At 40.1% G+C, this 23,093-nt stretch overlaps 1 protein-coding gene across 5 annotated transcripts; it reads left to right on the forward strand.

The window, feature by feature from the left end:
• Positions 1-1,231: 1,231 nt before the first annotated feature.
• On the forward strand, positions 1,232-22,158 carry ZBED5 (zinc finger BED-type containing 5). 5 transcript variants are annotated; one of them, XR_009564897.2, is made up of 3 exons: positions 1,232-1,798; positions 3,416-3,531; positions 22,016-22,158. XR_009564897.2 is itself a non-coding variant. In XM_030831398.2 (3 exons), exon 3 carries the CDS (start codon positions 4,751-4,753, stop codon positions 6,833-6,835), a length of 2,085 nt encoding a protein of 694 aa, XP_030687258.1. In that variant the 5' UTR covers positions 1,573-1,798; positions 3,416-3,531; positions 4,578-4,750; the 3' UTR covers positions 6,836-6,902. The 5 variants fall into 5 exon arrangements, 4 of the variants coding, with proteins under 4 accessions (XP_030687258.1, XP_030687259.1, XP_060159484.1 ...); XM_030831398.2 differs by lacking the exon at positions 22,016-22,158 and adding an exon at positions 4,578-6,902 and having other exon boundaries at positions 1,573-1,798; XM_030831399.2 differs by lacking the exon at positions 22,016-22,158 and adding an exon at positions 4,610-6,902 and having other exon boundaries at positions 1,573-1,798.
• The last annotated feature ends 935 nt before the right edge of the window (positions 22,159-23,093 follow it).

Genomic DNA, 23,093 nt, shown 5'->3' on the forward strand with positions numbered 1-23,093 from the left:
TTGAATTTGTTATCAGCTGAATGTTTTGGATTTTCCCAATTCATGAAGATGTAAACCAGATACGTGAAGATTAGACCGGGAGCATATATGTAAAAGGCTTTTCTGAAATATAAAACATATGAAAATGTGGGATATTATTCCAATATTATTAAGAAGCTAGACAACTCCTGCAATTACAAAATGAAATTCTTCGCTCTTCAAGTAAAATTGCGCCCCTTCCCCAAAATGATTTTCCCCTCAAATGAGGCCGATTTAAGAGGGATCATTTTAAAATGATAATAAAAACATATGGATAGCCTACCATAGGGCAAAGTTCTGAAGATGCTGAAATGACTTTAAAGCATTTAGGACCAAATGTTAACATCTATGATCAGTCCTAGGAAATCATCCTTTTCAGTCCTCCTGAAAATTCTGTTAAATAAAAGGTTAGACTTCTTTCAACGCCTAAGAAATTTATTCGCATATCAAAGAAGAGCATATTTAAGAAAAACAAAAGCTGCCCTTGCTTTTGACCACAAGTTGGGAATTTTCTGTCATTGGTGCAGCGCCTAAAAACAAGATCCAACTTTCATTTGGCTATTTCTACGGGGCCTCGAAAATCTAAAATATTGCAAACAATAGGACCCACTGTTTAAAGCTACGCGTATTTTAACAAATTCCCTCCAAGAAGCGTACATATTTTAAGATGCCAGTTTGGAAAAACAGACTGCAGGTCGCCACGACGGATCTCACACAGCCCGAATACACAGCCCGAAGCCTTTTGCTGTGTTGTTTTTAAAAAGAGGGGATGGGCGTAGAAGAAATGGGCTTAAAACACCCGATGCTACAGCTAGCAAAATGAGTGTTCCAGAGCGCTGGACGTTCCTCCGAGGAGGGAGCCACCAGTGAGGGGTGCAAAGGCACAGGAAGTGGCCTCTTTCCCGTTGACGCTGCGGAGACGCTGCTGTAACACGCGGCTCCCCGACCCCATGTGGGGTCACCCGAGAGCAGCGCCCCGGCAAGATCAGGCTCAGCTCCCAGCTCTGCGCACTAGGGGCCCCCGACACGCCAGCGTCGGGGAGGGGTGGGGAAGGGAGAGGGAGTTTTCTGCCCCGATTCCAGTGAGAAAACAAGGAAAAGAGGAGGCGGTTGCGCAATCTGGGCCTGGGGTGCGGCTCGGGGAACAAAGAGGGCGTGAAAGCACCAGCAGCCGAGACTCCGCGAATCCACTCAAATCTGCCGCCGGGGCAGAGCCCCAGTGCTTGTGGATACGCAGATTTCTCAAAGCCAGTCCAGCCCTACAGGATCACAAATGCTATCTCACAGCACCCAGGACTCTACACTGTAAACAAATGCCTGGGCTGCTCTGGCCCAGGGAAATTTGAAAACAATCGCTTCACGTCTGCCATTCAACTCAGCCTCCTCGAGCTCACGATTCCAGACTGCCAGGGGCAACGGCAGCTGGGCAACGCCTCAACCGAGCTTGGTCCTTTGCTTTGGTCCCACCCCACTGCTCAGCGCGGATTTGTGTCGGGGAGCAACTCCGGCGCTGATTGGGCGGCGGCGGAGTCGCTCAAGGAGACAGTAAGTTCGGGTGCCCCGGAGTGCTAAATTTATCTTCAGAGGAGCTACCGCGCCCGCCGCGAATTGGATCTCTATGGAGGTGGCATAGGCGATATCCCTGAGCTGAGAGCATCGCCCGGCCCCCCGAATCCTTCTTCCCTCTGTTTTCTTTTCCATTTCTCCCCTTCCTCCCTTCCCCCCTCTCCCCTCCAGTCCGCGACGACTGGCTCTTGACCCCGTTCAGGCCTCGGTGAAGGTGAGGACCAGAGCCGCCGCGGCGGCTGAGTGGTGCGCTCTGAAATGGCCGCTGCCGTGAGCTTCGTAAAATGGCGGCCGCAGGCTCAGCTGGGGACCGCGGCGCTGCTCCGCAGCCCAGCCGCAGCCGAGACCCTTCTCTCCATCACTGATGGAGATGAGGGAGAAAGATAGCGGCGGGTGCTGAGACGTTTTCCTGTGGTTGTTAGCTGAGGCGACCGCCCGGGGACGCGAGAGCAGTTCCGTAGGCGAGGGTGGACGCCCACAGGAAGCCAGCCCCCCAGCTGTGGTGGGCAGCGCGCTCCTGTGACAAGGAGCAGCCGAGGGATAGGTGGCCGGGCCGCCCATCGAGGTGACCGTTGAAAAAAGCACTTAGGTGCTGGACGGAGTGTCTGTGCCCACCTCCTGCCTCGGCTTATGAATGGACTGCACTCCTACCCAGCCCTCCTGCCCCACGGGTATTGTTCAGAGCAGGAACCGCCTTAGGGTGGGGGTTGAATGGAGGGTGCTACCTGTCACCTTAGCCGAAGAGACAAAAGATGAGGTTTCGCCCCGCCCCTTTTCAGGGAGTCGAATAGAAGCTTTAGGGAGTCCAGTCTCTTTGTCCTCGAGAGATTCGGGGAAGCACCTCTAAAAAGGTGGAACTGAGGCCCTCCGAACAAAGCGTTTTCACTCCGTCGTGTCCGTCTCTGGTAGCAGGGGAGAGGAATCCTAAATTTTGAGGTCACCCAGCGTTTCCATGAAGTTCTCGGCAGCTAAAGCGCATTCAGGACTGTGAAAGGACGGTCTACTCTTTCGCTCCCAGGAATGAAGATGTAGGGCTTTCTCCTGCTGCCAGTTTGAGACCCTCGACTTTCTGGCAGTTGTAACCCATTGTAATTCATTTCTCTCTGCACCATCCAACTCCTGGTAACAGATTTTTTAGTGCTTGAGAGATTAAGAGTATTCAGGGACACACAAGCAGTGACTAGGCACGTGGGCTCTGCAGTCGAACTTTCTGGGTTCCGTTCTGAGTTCTTCACAGATGTGTTAACTTAGCAGGTGACTTAGCCTCTCTGTATCTATTTGTTCATCCCTAAAGGGGGGTTTTTAATAATAGTCCCTGACTCTCACGTTTGTTTTGAGGATTAAGTGACCTAATCTAGGAAGGATTTAGCAGTTACTGGCACATAGTAAACTGATCACTCAATAAACATTAGTAAGTTAAGGAGCTTGGTTATTGAGACAAGAGTGGTTGTAACAAAAAAGCATAGTTCATGTAACCCTTCCATGTATAATTCCATTTTAGATTACTTTCAGTGCTTAGTTTTAGAGACACTAAGGTGTGGCTGTACTTTTAAAAGTTAGGTTTCGCTTCTGAGAGTTTTTAATGTTTTTCTTTGAAGTCAGTGGGTGGGGGAGCGTTACAAAATAATGAAATTACCAGGGTATTAAACAGGACGAAAATATTAACATTTTTACTATGTTAGGCATCTTCTGTTTCAGTCTAAGATCTGCATTGCAGTGAAGAATCATTTGCACTGCCTGGCTCTAAAATAAATTGTAAAGAATGGTCATCTTAGAGGTGTATAGTTCGTTCTCCTTTTGTAGTGTCTAATTTTATTTTTTCTCATTCTAGGCTTTTGGTTACTCCCCTTCCACCCTATCCCTTAATTTCATTTTTTTTGAAGCGTCTGCGTTTCAAGCTGCCAAGGTGGAGAGAGTGATTGCAGAAGGGAGTGCTCCTCATTTCAGGTATCTTACCCTCTAGCTGTTACTGAGAAAACCATTTTAATTCAGGATCTGATACGAGAATCCAAAGCTTACTCTGAGCCAAATCATAAAGTTTAACTCAAACTTTAAATCAAACTAGCTATATTTAGGTAGACACTAAATTTGAATGCCTTAACTTATAAGGCTGGTATTCATCAGAGGTCCTAAAATTTGCATTACCCTTCCATTTAATTATGCTTTTAAAAAACTATTATATGAGGAATAAACCTATTTAAATGAGAGTTTTCTTTAGGTCTTCGTTAAGCCTTCACCTAGAGTAATGGGATGGAGAGTAATCAGTAAAATATATGCATTATTTTGAATGAATCTTATTTTGGATAATATAAATATTTATGTAATTTAAGTCCAGAGAAATAGTAGCTAACTTTTGGTTTACAGTTTATTTTTCAATGTTAACACACAGTGTTTAGATACACCAGAATTCTGTGTCTTGCAAAACTTTGAACTGTTTGTGTTTTTGACATAGCTTATCAGAATAATTACTAGCCCTGAAAGGAGCCTTAAGATGTATGACGGTGTCAACAGTGAATGTATCTAATGGCAGTAGGCATCAGAAAGCTAGAAGAGATTCCAAGATACTGTATATCATGAAAGGGGATGATAAATTATGGCCCCACGCTGTCTGTTTTTATAAATAGAGATTTATTGGAACACAACTTGCCCATTCTTTAACGTTTTGTCTATGGCTGCTGCCATGCTACAACTACAAAGCTGAGTAGTTGGCAGCAGAGACCATACGGCCCATCAGGTAAAAAACATTTACCGTATGGCACTTTACAGGAGAAGTTTGCCAACCCTGCCATGGGACCTCAAGGTCCCTTCCTTAAAAATGCATTTATCAACTCATTATTTCTTAGTCCAATGGTTCCCATACTGTGTTTTATAGAAGATTAATGTTATCTTAAGTTAATAAGCATTGTGAGAAAAAGATCAATGCTAACAATAGTTTCTTCTTTTAGAATTTATTTTTAAATGTAAGTTTAAGACTACTAAACTCATTTCTATAGCTTTTATTTTTATGTGATAATCTACCTTTAAGAAAAGGTGTGCCATACCTGAGAGCACCAGGAAGTCGAATGAGAGATCACCTGATACACGAACGTGTGATGTTCCATCTGCGCGTTGATGCATAGGCAGCACTTACAAATTAACTGATGTGTTGCTATATATCATCTCTTTGATGGTTGCTCATCTTCTGTGTATCCTGTCTTATAATTTCAACACATTTGTGATACTCAATGTTTATTCTAAATTAACCATGTTTTGTACCACAAATTCATTGCCTATGGATCTGTTGCTGAAACAAGGAAGTCTTAAACAAGAAGTAGAATCTTTTTGTTATCAAATTGTGTCTGAATCAAATGATCAAAAGGTTGGAATATTACAGAGTGAAGATGAGCAGTTGCAGCCTGCAGTTTCTAAAAATTCAGAAGGTGAGCTTTCCAGGGTCAAATTTATGTCCAATTCCAACAAAATAACAACATTTAGTAAGAAACCAAAAAGAAGAAAATATGATGAAAGTTATTTGTCTTTTGGATTTACTTACTTTGGAAATAGAGATGCACCTCATGCCCAGTGTGTATTATGTAAGAAAATTTTATCAAATAGCTCTTTGGCCCCTAGTAAGCTTCGAAGACATTTGGAAACTAAACATGCTGCATACAAAGACAAAGACATAAGCTTTTTCAAGCAACATCTTGATTCACCTGAAAATAATAAACCCCCAGCACCTAAAATTGTCAATACAGATAATGAAAGTGCTACAGAAGCATCATACAATGTAAGTTACCATATAGCCCTGAGTGGAGAGGCTCATACTATTGGAGAATTGCTTATCAAGCCTTGTGCAAAAGATGTGGTGATGCGGATGTTTGACGAACAGTATAGTAAAAAAATAGATGCAGTACAACTATCAAACAGTACTGTTGCACGTCGAATTAAGGATCTAGCTGCTGACATTGAAGAAGAGCTTGTTTGTAGACTGAAAATTTGTGATGGGTTTTCACTGCAACTAGATGAATCAGCTGATGTTTCAGGACTTGCTGTGCTGCTTGTGTTTGTTCGTTACAGGTTTAATAAATCTATTGAGGAAGACCTACTCTTATGTGAGTCTTTGCAGAGTAATGCCACTGGTGAAGAAATTTTCAACTGCATTAACAGTTTTATGCAGAAACATGAAATTGAATGGGAAAAATGTGTTGATGTTTGTAGTGATGCTTCCAGGGCAATGGACGGGAAAATTGCTGAGGCTGTCACCTTGATAAAATATGTGGCTCCCGAAAGCTCCAGTAGTCACTGCCTGTTATATAGACATGCACTAGCAGTTAAAACAATGCCTGCATCTCTGAAAAATGTGCTAGATCAGGCCGTACAAATCATCAATTATATTAAAGCTCGACCACATCAATCCAGACTACTAAAAATTTTGTGTGAAGAAATGGGTGCCCAGCACACAGCCCTTCTTCTAAATACAGAGGTGAGGTGGCTTTCCCGAGGTAAAGTTCTTGTAAGACTTTTTGAGCTTCGTCGTGAACTATTGGTTTTCATGGATTCTGCTTTTCGACTGTCTGATTGTTTAACAAATTCATCTTGGCTGCTAAGACTTGCATATCTTGCAGATATTTTTACTAAATTAAATGAGGTTAATCTGTCAATGCAAGGAAAAAATGTGACAGTGTTCACAGTATTTGATAAAATGTCATCATTGTTAAGAAAATTGGAATTTTGGGCCTCATCTGTTGAAGAAGAAAACTTTGATTGTTTTCCTACACTCAGTGACTTTTTGACTGAAATTAATTCTACAGTTGATAAAGATATTTGCAGTGCCATAGTGCACCACCTAAGGGGTTTGCGCTCTACTCTGTTAAAATATTTTCCTGTTACAAATGACAATAATGCTTGGGTTAGAAATCCATTTACAGTAACTGTTAAACCAGCCTCATTAGTAGCACGGGACTACGAGAGCCTGATTGATTTAACATCTGATTCTCAAGTGAAACAAAATTTCAGTGAACTTTCACTAAATGATTTTTGGAGTAGCCTAATTCAAGAGTACCCAAGTGTTGCAAGGCGTGCAGTTCGTGTACTTCTTCCTTTTGCTACAATGCACCTGTGTGAGACAGGATTTTCATATTATGCTGCAACAAAAACAAAATACAGGAAAAGACTCGATGCTGCACCTCACATGCGGATCCGACTTAGCAACATTACACCTAATATTAAGCGGATATGTGACAAAAAGACACAAAAACACTGTTCTCATTAAAATTGGAGGGTTTTGCATGCCTCTTGATAACCAAATATAAGATGAAAATAAAAGATGATTTACTTCACTGATGATATCTTGGGGTTTTAAAAAAATGATTCAAATTTTTTATACCTCTTAGATTTTAAGAAAGGTAAAGAATCAAAAATTTAAACCTGTACTACTGTTGGTATTTCTTCTTCACGTAATTTCAAAGGGTTCCATGGTCATGACTGTGGGAAATATTGATTCACAAGGAAAAGTCCCAGTTTCCTAGCATGATGTATCTTTTTAGGAGCTAATCGCTACCAATGTTTCTAAGCATGCCACCCTGTTAACCCTCCAATCACAGGGACCTTCTTGCCTAAACATATCACTGTATTATGCTTTCAGGTCTCAAAAAACCATTCCTTCTCCTTGCTTCCTGACAGACTCCTATTTGCTTTTCAACCCTTTGACTTAATTTATCTTCAGTACTTTCATTCTCTAAATCTTTCTATTTGGCCCTATTTTTTGTGTATGTCTCAGCTGTGAACTGCTTGGTGGTCTCATAATTTCCAGTGTTATTGGACTGAGCTGTTATATGATCTTATCCAGCTCTATGTCTCCATTATCTGGCAGAAGACCTTACTAAAGTAGATGCTAAATAAAGGAAAAAATGTTGGTGAAGGTGAACCAACAAAAAATGGAAGAGGGCATGGTAGCTTATATTTGTATGCTATCGTGTATAGAATGCTACTCTTTGTGGTTTGGGCTCAGTCATTCCATTACCTAGAATTTAGTGTGGCCATTAAGGAGAAGTTAACTGGGGAATGTCAGAGCTTTGATTCGAGTTGAACTGGTGGGGAGGTGGAGGGAGTGTGAAGAATATTTTCAGATTTTCTTTGTTTCTCAATTTGTGTATAGATTATTGCCGATTCAATATACTATAGTCTAAATTAACGAGGCTTTACTGTACTTGAAGATGATTGGACTTGCAACCGCTATCAGTGTATTCTTAGAATACTATGAAAGATTTCCTTTTTTTTTTTAAGATGTTGAGGGTAGGAGTTTATTAATTAATTAATTTTTGCTGTGTTGGGTCTTCGTTTCTGTGTGAGGGCTTTCTCTAGTTGTGGCAAGCGGGGGCCACTCTTCATCGCGGCGCGTGGGCCTCTCACTATCGCGGCCTCTCTTGTTGTGGAGCACAGGCTCCAGATGCGCAGGCTCAGTAGTTGTGGCTCACCAGCCCAGTTGCTCCGCGGCATGTGGGATCCTCCCAGACCAGGGCTCGAATCCGTGTCCCCTGCATTAGCAGGCAGATTCTCAACCACTGCGCCACCAGGGAAGCCCACTATGAAAGATTTCTCACTGACATTCCTGCCTCTAGTCTTCTCTTCCATGTCACATCACCCAACACAGTTCACCAACTCAGGGTTAAATGTTTTTTGTGTTATTTCTATAGTCAAGACCTACCATATAACTACTAGATAGCCATTATTTATTTAATCTCACTCATTCAAACCCACTCCCCATTTTGGGGAAGAGGAGAACCTCCCCTCCCTAAGGTAGAATGTGATAGAATGATTAAGCTTAGGTACCTGCTCCACTACTTAATTAGCTTTTTTTTTTTTCTTTTTTTGGCGATGCCGAGCAGCTTGTGGGATTTTAGTTCCCCGACGACCAGGTGTTGAACCCAGGCCCTCAGCAGTGAGTGCTCGGAGTCCTAACGACTGGACCACCAGGGAATTCCCTAACTAGCTCTTTAACTTTGGTCAATTTGAGCCTTTCTGAACCTATTATCTCATTTGTAAAATTGTAATTATGCCTTCTTTAAAGAATTATTAAGATAAAATGACTATGTATATAAATCTAACAGTGGGTAATCAGGAATAGATAAGTGACTTACATTAGTTCCTTGCCATATCCAGCCATGTTCCAGTCAAACTTCACTCCACACTCACACTTCCAGTCTGAGTTTTTATTCTGTGTGGAGATCTAACAGGCTATATAGGACCTGACCTAATATGAGGCAGCAAGGTTAAGTATTTTTAGCCCAGGCTTTTTCTCCTTTGTCACATTAAGCACCTATGTACCTGTCAGTTACTCTGCTAGATGCTTGTGTGTTATCAGTAATCTTACAACAATCCTATGGGATTAGGTAATTTCTGAATTTGCCCAAGGTCACACAAGTAGCAGAACCTAGTTTAAAGTGGCCTTTTCTGACAGTACTTTTGCCTTCGTTGCATTTCAAACTTTTCTAAGAGCATCAAAAAATGACTTGGGAGTATAGCTAAAACTCCTTAATAAGATGTGGGCATTTCTTTGAAATCTGTGCTTTCTTGTCTAAATTCATCCAAAATAGCCATCTACTTCAAAGCATGACTGCTTGTTTTAGTATAAAAATATGTAACAGGGATTAAATTGCTATCAAGTAAAATTAATTCTCCAGAAAGATTCATGATACTCATACATGCAGTACTTTTTGTCAGCTGATCCCAGAATTAAAGGTACGCTATTTCGAGAAGTATGTACAATGCCATGATGTGTACATTTGGCTGGTGCCTCAAGTGTGGTAACCAGACTCCCTGTGTGATTGCTGAACCTGAGCCTCTGCTTAGGTCATCTGTCCAGGATGTAAGCCTCTTGAGATATAAGACCTCTCGCTTTCTAGTCCTTTACCCCTAACCACCTTCTCTGAGAGGCTGCTTTTCTGCATTGAAACCCAAATCTATTGACTGAGACACTGCTAACTGCTACTAGACCTGTTTAATGCCGGCACTACCCAACTTGGTTCTTGATGTCAACTACTGACCTGTTCTATAACCTATCAGGACTAACCTGTGGGTACCATGTGCAGCTAGTGAGAACAGACTTTTGTACCTAAAGGTAGGTCTTGTACCTGCTGGATGACGGGCAATCTAGTTCCAGACAGCAACTTCTTTATTACTCTAACCCACTGTAGTTACCATGACTGAATCCCAAAAGAGGAGATTCTTTCCCTTTATATTTAAACTCTACCTACCCTTCAGAATCAACCTTCCTTAAATAAAACCAAAGCAAACTAAATCTTGAGCACTCAGATTCCCTTTATTTTGTACCTCCAAAAACCTTTGGTTACCATTCTGCCAGTACTTCCTAAGGCTCCAAATACTAGAGGCTCTATCTAGAAGTAGAGGGAAGGCTGACAAACACCGTCACACAAAAGAAAACTCTAAAGGAAGAAATGGGTGGCGTTCTACTTAATATTGCAAGAGATATTTGGGGGCTAAATAACGTGGCAACCTCAAATGACAGCTCCCCTTCTTGCCTGCATGAAACAGTGAAGTTCCTGTAATGTATCCAATCCAAAAGGGCTCTCCCACTTTTTTTTTTTTTTGCCTGTTTCTGAAATTAATTTAGTTGGCAACCCATTCTCCATGAATAAAAATACGAACCACAAATGTTTCTTGTATTAGTCAAGGCTCTCAGTTGTAATTTATAGAAACCCAAATCAAACTTACTCAAGTCAGAAAGTTTTACTTATTGGTCAGTGTTTGCAGTAGCCTCAGGGATGATTGGATCTTTGTTTAGATGATATTATCAGGAATCTCTCTTTATCACTTTGGGGGTTTTTTGTTTTATTGAGGTATAGCCAATGTACAATATTTTATATACATTATCCCACTTTTAATCCCTATAATTCAAGTACAATTGATCCTTGAACAACACAGGTTTGAACTGCATGGGTCCACTTATACCCAGATTTTTTTCAGTAGTAAATTATACAGTGCTTACATGGCCCATGGTTAGTTAAATCCGCGGATAGGGAGGGGTGACTATAAGTTATACGCAGATTTTCAACTTCGCGGAAGGTTAGCACCCTTGACCCCCATGTTGTTCAAGGGTCAAGTGTAATTGAAATTGCCTTGATTTTTTTTTGTCTTTTTAAAAAAATTTTATTGAAGTATAGTTGATTCACAGTGTTGTGTTAATTTGTGCTGTACAGCAAAGTGATTCCGTTATATATATTACTTTTCATATTTTCCATTATGGTTTGTCACCGGATATTGAATATAGTTCCATGTGCTATACAATAGGACCTTGTTGTTTATCCATCCTATATATAATAGTTTGCATCTGCTAATTCCAAACTCTCAATCCTTCCCTCCCCCACCCCACTTCCGCCTGTCTTGATTTCTTAATGAGGATTGTTTCCTATGTAAATCTTGCCCTAGTACCACACGTATATAAATACACAAATTGTAATCTCTTGTAGTTTAGACTTCTTTGGGATCATTCATAGATTTAGCAAATTTCTAGTAATACTGTAAGTGCTCAGTGAATTGAATTCCCTAACTTAAAAGGTAAGGTATTAAGGTGAAATATAATTCATACTATAACATTATGAAAATTAGCTTTAAAATTCTTGGCTTCAACTTAAACAGATAAGGCAGTAACTATTCTTTGTCTTTCAAAGACTTCAGAAGCAGCATTTTTTTTTTTTTTACTCTGTACAAGGTTTTCTTTTTTGTTTTTAATTGTAGGAAAATATACATTACACAAAATTTACCATTTTAACCACTTTTAAGTATACAATGGCATTAAGGACCATCACCATCATCCGTCCCCAGAACTTTTTCATCTTCCCATACTGAAACTGTCCCCATTAAACATTAACCCCCCCATTCTCCTCCCCTAGTCCCTGGCACTCATTATTTGCATTTTCTGTCTCTGAATTTGGCTACTCTAGGGACCTCATAGTGGAATCATACAGTATTTATCCTTTTCAGTCTGGCTTATTTCACACAGCTATAAATAGGTTCATCTATGTTGTAGCATGTGCCAGAATTTCCTCTTTCTAAGGCTGAATAGTTTTCGTGTGTGTGTGTGTGTGTGTGTGTGTGTGTGTGTATGTATACACGTTTTGTTTATCCAGTCATCCATCAATGGACACTTGGGTTATATCTGTCTTTGGCTACTGTGAATAATACTGCTGTGAACATGTATCACAGTCACAAATATCTTTTTGACTGCCCAAAGCAGCATTTATTAATAAGCCCCCTGTTTCCTTAAAAATGCAATTTTACTCTCCAAAATATAATTCACCTACAACTCTTGAAAGAATCCAACAGCTATGTAAATCTAGGTGCCTCTGGAGCTTATGCAAGTTATTTACTTTCATTTGTTAAAGTTGGTAATAACTGCACTGTTAATTAGTTACAATGGAAAGACTTCTGAAGCAGCTATCAAGAGACTTGTGTTCTTCAACTAATTAATTGCCTTAGATAAGTTCATCCTTCTTTCTTGGCCTTAGTTTCTTCGCTTACCAAATGAAAGGGGTTGAACTAGAATGAGCTCTAACGTTCTTGTCAAATAAGTTAAAAATTTTAACCTAAATAAAGATTAGGGTGATGATAAGATGTGCTCAGTTTTTTGAAATATGTGGATTTTTCCCTTGGAAGCCAAGCCTTTTTTTTTTTCTTTATTGAAATATAGTTGATTTACAATGTTGTATCAATTTTTGCTGTATAGCAAAATGACTCAGTTATACATATATATACATTCTTTTCCAAATTCTTTTCTATTATGGTTTATCACAGGATCTTGACTATAGTTCCTTGTGCTAGACAGTAGGACAAGCTTTTTTTTTTTTTTTTTGGCTGTGCCTCGTGGCTTGCAGGATCTTAGTTCCCCAACCAGGGATCGAACCTGTGCCCCCTGTGATGGAAGCACAGAGTCCTAACCACAGGACCGCCAGAGAATTCCCATAAGTCAAGCTTTTTACATTAGTCTTGTACCATAATGTTTTCCAACAACCAAATGATAAAATTTATAAATTGCCCCATCGTGGATACTTACTGGATGAAAGGAATGAAGTGCTTTTTTGGAAGGGAAATGTACATTGGAAAAACTAAAATATGTTTGTTTATGACTGTGTTGGAACCTAGTATAGTTGAAGGCATAACTCAAGCGTCAGGCAGGTTACAGTGGAAATTATTGACTAATCCCCAGCATCTATTTTCCTCTCCCAAGTTGTACCCTGATTTTCTTTCAGGTATCCACTTTTCCCCTACATAATCCATATACTTAAGTAAAAGCTGATCTGTCTCCAGCTTCAGGAGTGGACTTGTTTTGTCTAAGATAGTTTTTTGACCCCAATTCACATAGCAAACAGGTTTTACAATATAATCTAGGTGTGGGCATGTGTGAGCACCAGAGTTTCATAGAACAGTACTAATCCTTTGTATGTGCAGTGTAATCCCAAATATATTTAATTTTTTTAATGATGAAAACTCAAAGATTAATTGTATGACCCATTCTTAGGTCCTGATCCACTGTTTGAAAAGCACCAGTGAGTGTAAAGCCATTGCCCTTACAAAAATTGTTCAAGGAACCTGGCTGTAAGCCTGTTAAGGCATAGTATTGCTCTGGCCACAGTAACTGGCCCAGGAATAGCATGTGACCCAATACAGGCAAGTGAAAAGCAAGAGCAGTATTACAGGGGCTTTGACAAAAGTTGCTTCCTCACTCTTAATGAAGAGATAAATATCCTGTGTACTTGGGAGGCCTGGAATTGCTGCAACTCTTTAGCTACCAGCATGGGGATAAAGCCAATACATAGGGGCGGGCACAACCAAAAAATTAGAAATTAAACCAGAGCCCTGACTGAACCAAACTTGATCACATTCCTGCCTTTAATTTTTTTGTTGCCCAGGCCAATAAAACTATTGTTTAAGACCCTTTACATTGGATTTTCTATTACCATAGACAAAATCATCTTAACTAATATAGTGGTCTAAAGGGAAAGCAATATAAAACTAGAATTTACTGGTAAACTTAGCTGCAATGATGAGTCCCAGCCCAAACTGAAATAGTCTGATCTCTGGTTATTCTGCCATCTACCATAGTGCTATCACTCAAAACTCTGCCACTGGTAATATTTTATAGACCAGAAACTAAATCAGCACATGTATTGACATTATTAGATATTATCAAAAATGCCATTTCTCTTCGTGGGACAACTTGGTAATAAATGGATTTTACGTATTAGTTTAGGCTGGCCTAGTTATGAATCGGGTGTGTAATTCAAATTAGAAATTAACCTTGAAAACAAATCTATTCATTTTTCCTTTAACTTGTCAAAGACCCTGATAAATGTGATGGGATTTTTAAAAATTTTTTATGTTTAATAAGTCATATGCTTTGTAGGGGAAATGATCAGCCAGAAATAATTTGAGTGGTCCTCTATCTTCAAAGCTGTTTTCTGTCAAAATTGTAAACAAGTTCCCTACAAGATTGTTTTAACTTCTCAGAAGAGTTATGTGTTGACAAGGCAAAATCTGTTACATCGCAGTTCACAAGGCTTTCTTGACAAATACCTTTGAGCAAAATAAACCCTTCCCCAAACAAGCTGGGACTTCAGGTGTAAGGTGATGATCTAAATGCCTACATTTGACTCTTACCTTCCTAAAAGTCCACAGACATGCTGAAAGAAATATCAAAGTTAGACTGAATCCACAGCAACACTAAGAAAAGGGAGTAAAGGTGTCATTACTCTCAAGAATTTACATTCTAGTGGGAAAGACAAACTATTGAGCACTATTAAGTAAATAGGTTAATGAAGGAGAATGTTAACTGAGTTAATCTGAGATAGTCTCTTTGAGAAAGTGACATTTCAGCCAAAACCTGAGTGATAAGAGGGAGCCAGTCAGTTGAAGATTGGGGAAAGAATACTCCAGATGGAGAGAAGGCAAGTGCAAACACCCGTATACAGAAAGAGCTTGGTGTGTTTGAGGAATAGGAAGATTAAACATCTGGAGTAATGCACACATGTCACTGTGCGTGTGGTAAAAATTGTCAAAGAGGTAGGAAGAAACCAAATTATTTAGAGTATTAGAGGCCAATATAAGGAGTTTGGATTTTATTTCAAGTACAATGGGAAGGCATTGTGGTCCTCACAGGGGAGAAGGGGGTGGGGATTAGGATACCATCTCCAAGGGGTATTTGTAAATGTGTGAGGGCATTGAGGACTATACCTGGGGTATTTTAAATCCATTAGTACATGATATCCACCCTTTCTTTTGAAGAGCTCAGAGTTTGGATGATACTGGGACCTTCATATACTTCTGAGAAGACCCAGAACCTTAGAGACCCCACTTTGGAAAATGTACATGTTAATTGAAAGAGTCTCCATCTCCACTCTTAAAAGGAGGGAACATATATTGGGCCTCTTTTTATCCCATAAAGCACCATGCTATACTCCTTATGGCACTGTTTTGTGGCACAAACTTGACAACTATCTAAATTTGAGGGCATGCAAAATATAATGGTGATTATCTTTTGATTATTTTTTCTTATAAGGAAATATAGTGCATTAATCAAAGACTTATGATGTATAAAAATACCCAGATTTGGCTTTCATTATGTTTTTATTGAATGAAGGGATGAATGTTGAGTCTCCAAGCCTTATCTAGTAACTCTTCAAGTTGGCTGCTAAATCATGTCCTTGTTGGTGTCGTAACTCTCCTATCCTTCCCCTGTCCCTCAAGGAAGAGGATCCCAGAATTCTTAGAGGGTAGAGAAGCAAAAGAGACTCACTCATCCTTAGGATTTCACTGTTGGAACTATTTGTTAACTTAATTTTTAATGATTTCAAGACTTCATATAAAGTAGCCCCTACCTCTCTTCCCAAAATAATGTAAAGAGAACTCTGGTCTGAATGGTACAGCATTGGGGTTGGCCTGGGATGACAGAGTAAGATTTTAGTCCAGGGCTTTTCTCCATGCTACTAAAACAATATTTTAAAAGTCACTCTGGATATCCATTTCTAGAGCACTTTGTGGGTCTTAGGCAGTTAATTCTGAGGTAGGTTATATAACCGTGTTACAGCTATGGAAGAATTAAGTGCCTAACACGAAGTACTTTGGGTTTAGAGAGGGGTTTTAAAATGCAAAATGTTATTTTTACTATTCTACATGTATAAATGAAAAGTAAAGTAAAAAGTCATGGTACATTGTACTGTCAATCATCAAGTACTTCTGGAGTCTTTAAAAGGCTCCCAGATACACTCAGAAACATTCATACACCATTTTCTTTCTCAACGAAGCACCTATTTCAAGAGGCAGCAGTGAGAATCGCTCTAGAATGCATCCACTTTAACAGCAACTCACTTTTCACGTAGCCCTCCCAGCTTTTAAATATACATATGGTCGATCAAAGCACCATGAATCAACCAGACAGCTGTCATCAGGAACTAAGCCAATATGACATCCCTTTTCAGGAAGGCTTTGGAAACAGTTTTCTTTCTGACAGTCAAACTGTGTACTTGTTCTAGAAAACAAGCTACTCTCAAGGCTTCAGTGTCCAGTCAGATACAATAAAGAGCTATAGTCTGTTATGGGCTTGAAGTTCTGAGTCTTAATGATTTCACAATATATTGACTACCAATTAGGATAGTCTCAGTGTTCCTGCAAACATCAGATAAGTCCGTCACTCCTTAAATTGTGCAACACCAATAAACTGTACCTATTCTATTTTTGCTTAATTTTGTATTCAAGGAAAAAAGCAGACTTTCATCAACTAAACTTTAGGCCAAAACATGAGAAATGAATAGAGCTTATGAAACAAAGCCCTGAAGTTCAAGACACAAACTTATGAAAATCAGTGAAGAATTGTTTGGTGTAGGTATGGAGGATTTATCTAGTACTTAGCCAATCAAATACTGAAACACACAACCATGCCTCTGCTTTGTATTACATCACTGCTAGTGAAATTTACTCAAATCAGGACAAAGTTGATGATAAAGGAAACGTTGCATTTCCAAGTCATAAAATATTGAAAACACACTACTCCAAAATAAACATAGGAAAGATTTAAATAATGAAACATTTTAATTTTCATTTCCAATTGCATAAAGCGGAATGTAAACTCCACGGGGGCAGAGACCTTGACTTTCTTATCTACCTCTGTATTTTCAGGACCTAGAATAATGTCTGACACCTAAGAGTTGTTCGTTAAGTGTTAGATGTCGAGATGGTAATGATGGGGAAAGGCTAGGTTTGAATCTCAGCTCTGACACATTCTAGTTGTAGAACCTTAGACTAGTCACTTAAATTCTCTTGAAGCTCAGTTTCTTCCTCTGTAAAAGAGGAATAATATTTTAGTCTCTGTTTTTCTAATATGTGTTTTTTACACCACCACCAAGCAGTTTTCCAATTCTCAGCAGACACTGACTGAGGAGTCCTACAATTTAATTCAATTCTGACACTGTTTACCTGGAGATAGTGTCAGATCCTACAGGTTAAGGGCTCAGTCCAACAAGAGTCCCCACCAACCCTCCTTCAGACACCAATAGCAGGTACAGGTTAAATTGGAGGTTCCCATGACCCCCTCTTCCTGTTCAGTTTACTAGAGTGGCTGACAGAACTCAGAGAAACATTTACTCAAATTTACTGGCTTGTTATAAAAGTCTATAACTCAGGAACAGCCAAATGGAAGAGATGCATAGGGTAAGTAAGGTATATAGAGGAGGGAGTGCGGAGTTTCCAAGCTCACCCTCGCACGCTCTCCCCCTAGCAGGCCACTCTCCCCACATGCCCACGTGCTCACCAACCCAGAAGCTCAACTCCTGTGGTTCAAGAGTTTCTATAGAGCTTAATCTGTAGCCCTCCCCGACCTTACCCTTCCCAGATGTCAGTGGGTGGGTGTGAAAGTTCCAACCCTCCAATCACTTAGTCTTTCTGGTGACCAGCCCCATCCCGTGGTTATCTAGGAGCCCTACCCTAAGTCACCTCATTAGCATAAACTCAAGAGTGCTCAAAAGAGACTCCTACTGAAAGACAAAAGGCGCTCCTATCACTAAGGAAACTCCGAGTTTTCTTTGGATGGCTCTGTGCCAGAAACCCAGGACTAAGACCACATACATTTCTTATTACACCACAGTTTTACTTATATCCCTGCTCTGAGTCAAATAAGATATGTATCAAAAGTCATTGTAAAACTATAGCATTATTAAAAACCATTATACTAATGCTATAACCAACAATGCTATAACAAAACATTGCCTGGTAGAGATCCTTACATCTGGCATTTTGTGTGTGTGTGTGTGTGTATATACACACACACACATACACACGATGCCAGGTGTTTTTAATTCATTTTTTAATTATATCTCTGTGAGGTATGACATCAGTATTATCTGTTGAATAACAATTTATTGGCTGTAAAAAACATGTATTTCCTCACAGTTTCTGTAGGTCAGGAATCCAGGCGCAGTTTAGCTCCAGACTCTGCTTCAATGTCTCCCACGGCTGCAATGAAGGTATTGGCCAGGGCTACAGTCATTTCAAGGCTCCACTGGGGAAGGAGCCACTTCCAAGCTCACTCCTGTTGCCAAGATTCAGTTTTTCACAGGCTGCTGGACTGAGTGGGAGGCTGCCCTCAGCTCCATGACACGTGGACCTCTCTATAGTGCTGCTTACAACATGCTAGCTGGCATCATCGAAGTGAGCAAATGAGAGAGTGCCAGTAACGCAGCAGTCACAGACTTTTATAACCTATTTTGGAAGTGTTATTCCATCACTTTTCTTGTGTTCTGTTCATTAAAGCAAGTCACTAGTGAACCAGGATGCAGGCTTTCACCAGCCACCGAATCTGCTGGCACCTTGATCTTGGACTTCCCAGCCTCCAGAACTGTGAGAAATAAATTTCTGTTGATTATTAAAAATAAATAAATAAATAAAATTTTTAAAATGCAAGTTACTAGATCCAGCCCATATTCAAGAGGAGAGAATATTACACAAAGGCATGAATACCAGGAGGGAAAGATCACCTTGAGCCATTTTAGAAGGCTGCCTTCTACAGGCTCAGAGTGTTCAAGTTGCTTATCTAGTTTCACAAAGGTAATAAGTAGCAAACCTGAGATTCCAAATCACATCTGCCTGATTACAGAGCCCACAGGGTTTCCATCTACTACTCTTCTCCCAATGAATATATAGGAATAATTATAGGGTTAGCATAAACTAGTCTAGAAGTGATTCTAAAGTGTTAAAAATCTGTTCTCTAGGATAGAAAAAGTCATCTCCATCCTAATTGTTCTTCCTAGGATTTTTCATTCTAATCATTTTTTTCATAGCTAGGACAAGTTAAACTGTTTTTCATTCATGCTCCACGGTACCATAAACTCCAAATTAGTGATATAAGATTTTTCATTATTTAAAAAAACCTGCAAAGTGTAAGTTACCTCTCAGCAATACTATCTAAGGAAAATAATCTTGTGGACACACTAGGGTTACTAATAGACCTTTGGAGAGAGTATCTTTCAATTGTTAATTTATTCAGAGAGTCATGGGAAAGGACATAGACATTTGTAAATAACAACAAAAGTGTATACAAGGAGCTCTTAAGTTCAGAAAAGAAATATGGTTAAAGAAGTATGATTCAAAGAGTCAAAAACAGTTTGAGTCTTGAAACATGAAAAGCATGAATCTGAGTTTACCAGGTGACCAGGACACAGAGTTATTAAAAAAAAAACAAAAAAAAAACCATGGCCTAGGATTATAAACAGATTTGGAACTTGGGGGATTCCCTGAAAGTCAGAGGGCAGATGGGATCAGAATGGCAGAGCAAGAGTCAAAGACTTCAATGTCAGAGGTAAATGATACAAGGAGTTGGGGGGTGGGCTGGGGGAAAGGCACAATGTCCTAGAACAACCATAAAGGGTAACTGGGGAATGGAATTTGAAACCTCTGGTTGGGTTGGCTTCTCAGTCCATTCACTTTTCAAAGCTAAGCTTATCCTGAAATGATATTTTACACTAGACTGTCACAGTGACTCTGGAAACTTGGGGCAGATAAGTCAGGCAGTACTTCAGGTGGCTACATCCAGGAAAGGAAACCTCATTTCACAAACAGAATTATCAGCCACTGGTATGCGCCGTCCAAGATTACATTTTATCCCTTCCTCACAATCATCAGAGCAAACTGTGATAAACTGAAACTACCTCAGGCACAGAGAACAAGGAATACCAAGGTGAGAACAAAATCAAGAACAACCAAATACCCAAGGAAGACCAATACCATGAAAGGGTGACACCAGTCAACAAACAAAAGAACTAACACCCAAGCAAGTAGTTATTAGAATAAACAGAGGATCTTGGAAACAATAATTGTTAATATTTATCTAGTGCATACTAGGTGTGGTATCAAGCATTGTTCTCATGTATTTTTTTTTTAATATTTATTTATTTGTCTGTGCCGGGTCTTAGTTGCAGCACACGGGATCTTCATTGTCAAGTGCGATATCTTCGTTGTGGCATGCGGGATCTTTAGTTGTGGCATGCGAACTCTTAGTTGTGGCATGCAAATTCTTAGTTGCGGCATGCAAACTCTTAGTTGCGGCATGTGGGATCTAGTTCCTTGACGAGGGATCGAACCCGGGCCCCCTGCATTGGGAGCACGGAGTCTTAGCCACTGGACCACCAGGGAAGTCCCTCTCATATATTTTTTTAAATTTAATATTTATATGGAGTATCCCCAGAAGAATATGAGAGAGTATTGCATCTAACTTTCATGAAAAAGAGCTAGTTTTAAAGATGGTTGAAAAATTAAAAGACAGTCTAAACAGTAAATAGACTCTGATGAATAGCAAAATGAAAGAATAAGCTGAAGAATTATTTCAAAAGAACAAAGATATAAGGGCTTCCCTGGTGGCGCAGTGGTTGAGAGTCCGCCTGCCGATGCAGGGGACACGGGTTCGTGCCCCGGTCTGGGAAGATCCCACATGCCGCAGAGCGGCTGGGCCCATGAGCCATGGCCGGTGAGCCTGCGCGTCCGGAGAGGTGATTTAAGAAACATGCAAGATAAATACAGAGATTTCAGTATCTCTCTCATAATTCCAAAGAAGAGGTAACAGAAAATTGTAGGGCAGCAATAACTAAAAAAATAATAGCGAAAAATTCCTGGTGTGACTGGTGTAGTTTAGAAGAAATGTTTAATGCCACTTAATGTATTAAAAAAATAAAGAAATCAAACATTATGTAAGTGCGTCTTATTTTTGCCAGGTTGCACCTGAAATTTCATCACTTTATTATATGTATTTCTAAGTTATATATTCTATATGTTTTCGTGATAATTTGCTTTATTTAGCTTTTTATTTTGAAATAAATTTAGGCTTACCGAAAAGTTGCAAAAATGGTACAAATGCCTTTCACTTAGCTTCCTATAATGTTAACATCTTATATAATAACCATTGTACAATTATAAAAATTAATAAATTAACATTAGTACAATACAATTAAACAAGAAATGTACTTTATATAAACTAGGAGAGAGAGTAAGTCAGTGGGAATGATTAACATAAATAGATATATATAAAACAGAACAAAGGAGGTGGATTACTACTACGTTCTCATTTCTACAACTGGTCTTGAGGTTCTGTTTACAACATCCTTCCATCATCATCTATTCCATATTCATTTTGCCAGCATCCATAGCTGGTTGAAATTTTCATATGATGTGATCTTCATTCCTGAGGAATGAGTCCTTGGTGGTTCTGTTTGAATTGGATTGCTGTAGTCTCCTATTGACTTTTACCACTGTATATGGCAATACTAGAAAGCGACCCAAAGCATCCCCTGGGTTTGAGACATTCTCATCCTTGCTCCCATTATGTTGTAGTGATCATATTTCCCCTTTATAGCAAGAATAAATCATCCCAGCCTATGCTGTAATCTCTTTCCCCCCCCCATTATTTCAATGTCAAAAAGAGCCCAAAATAATTAATTAGTAGTATAAACTTCCAATTAAGTGGAACCATGATTGGGTTTTCTCGGGAGAACGTTCCTTCCTTGGGCCTTTAAATGGGCAAAGCTCAAAGTCGTGGGAATAGAAAACAAGACATTTTGTGAGTGAATTAGCAAGTAATAATAGTGGGAGTTGTCTATCTCACTCCTGGGCTCCCCAGCTCGCGTACTGTAGACAAGGGAGAAATAGCACTCTGTTGGTTGCTACTTCACAATACATAATGCTGTGGGACAAGAGTTGGCAAACTTTTTCCTGTGAAAGGCCAGATAGTAAATATTCCAGGCTTTAGCTTTAAGGGCCACTTATGGGATCTGTCACATATTCTTTGATTTTGTTTACAACACTTAAAAAGTATAAAAGCTATTCTTAAAGGCTGTACAAAAACAGGGTGTGGGCCCGGTTTGGCCCTCCGACTGTAATTTGCTAATCTCTGCTATAGGACAGCAACCTAACTTTGCAAAGTGTCCCCCTCCCTTTTGGTGCTGGAACTGAGTCTTCCAAAGACCACTGAAGAGTTCTAAAGGCCAGCTGCCACTGGATGATGGGGATATACAGTAAAACCAGTGAGTCCTGTGTGCATAGTATTCTGGATCACCAGGGATTAATTGTTCAATAATCCCTTAAAGGTAAGATGGTTCTCTCCTTCCCTCAACCCTCGTGCACAATTTTACTCTAGCAAATAGCTGTATATCCCTTTGGGGGAAGAGTAGGAGAAAGATCTACACATCATACTTTTTTTTTTTTTTTTTTTTTTGCGGTGCGCGGGCCTCTCACTGTTGTGGCCTCTCCTGTTGTGGAGCACAGGCTCCGGACGCACAGGCTCAGCGGCCATGGTTCACGGGCCCAGCCGCTCCGCGGCATGTGGGAACCTCCCGGACCGGGGCACGAACCCGTGTCCCCTGCATCGGCAGGCGGACTCTCAACCACTGCACCACCAGGGAAGCCCTACACATCATACTTTTGATGTTATGACAAAGTCCTTTCTCAGAGGGTACCTAGCATACTCTGTATTCAGAGGCCTCTGGGTCTGTGAATTTCCCAGGACTAGGAGATGGGTGAGGGCTGTTACTCTTATGGTGTCTCTAGTCAGGCCTCTATTTTCCCAGCCTAGAGTTTTTCAGTTACACAAATATTTAAGTCCTTAGGGAGCTACTCATCTATTTTGGTACCAGAAATTCTATGATCAGTTAACCATCACCAAAGATCTCTGTAGATTGATGCTTTCAGTTACCACTCTGTTACTACTTTGTATTGTAAGTGTGCCCACTGTGTTTATGGTGGTTATGTTCTGCTACCTCACCTCTGCTATCTCAGGATCTCTTACCATCATTGAAAATAGAAAGCCCAAATGGCATTTCTCCTTTTTTTTTTTAATATGTATTTATTTGTTTATCTTGGCTGCACCAGGTCTTAGATGTGGCATGTGGTATCTTAGTTGTGGCATGCGGGCTCTTAGTTGCGGCATGCATGTGGGATCTAGTTCCCCAACCAGGGATCGAACCCAGGCCCCCTGCATT

Source organism: Globicephala melas, chromosome 8 (genome assembly GCF_963455315.2).
Source record: "Globicephala melas chromosome 8, mGloMel1.2, whole genome shotgun sequence".
In the NCBI taxonomy this organism is placed as follows: domain Eukaryota; kingdom Metazoa; phylum Chordata; class Mammalia; order Artiodactyla; family Delphinidae; genus Globicephala; species Globicephala melas.

What these genes read in the sequence shown, in the direction of transcription:
- ZBED5 (XM_060303502.1), top strand. Translation starts at nt 4,751, where the DNA reads ATGGTTGCTCATCTTCTGTGTATCCTGTCTTATAATTTCAACACATTT.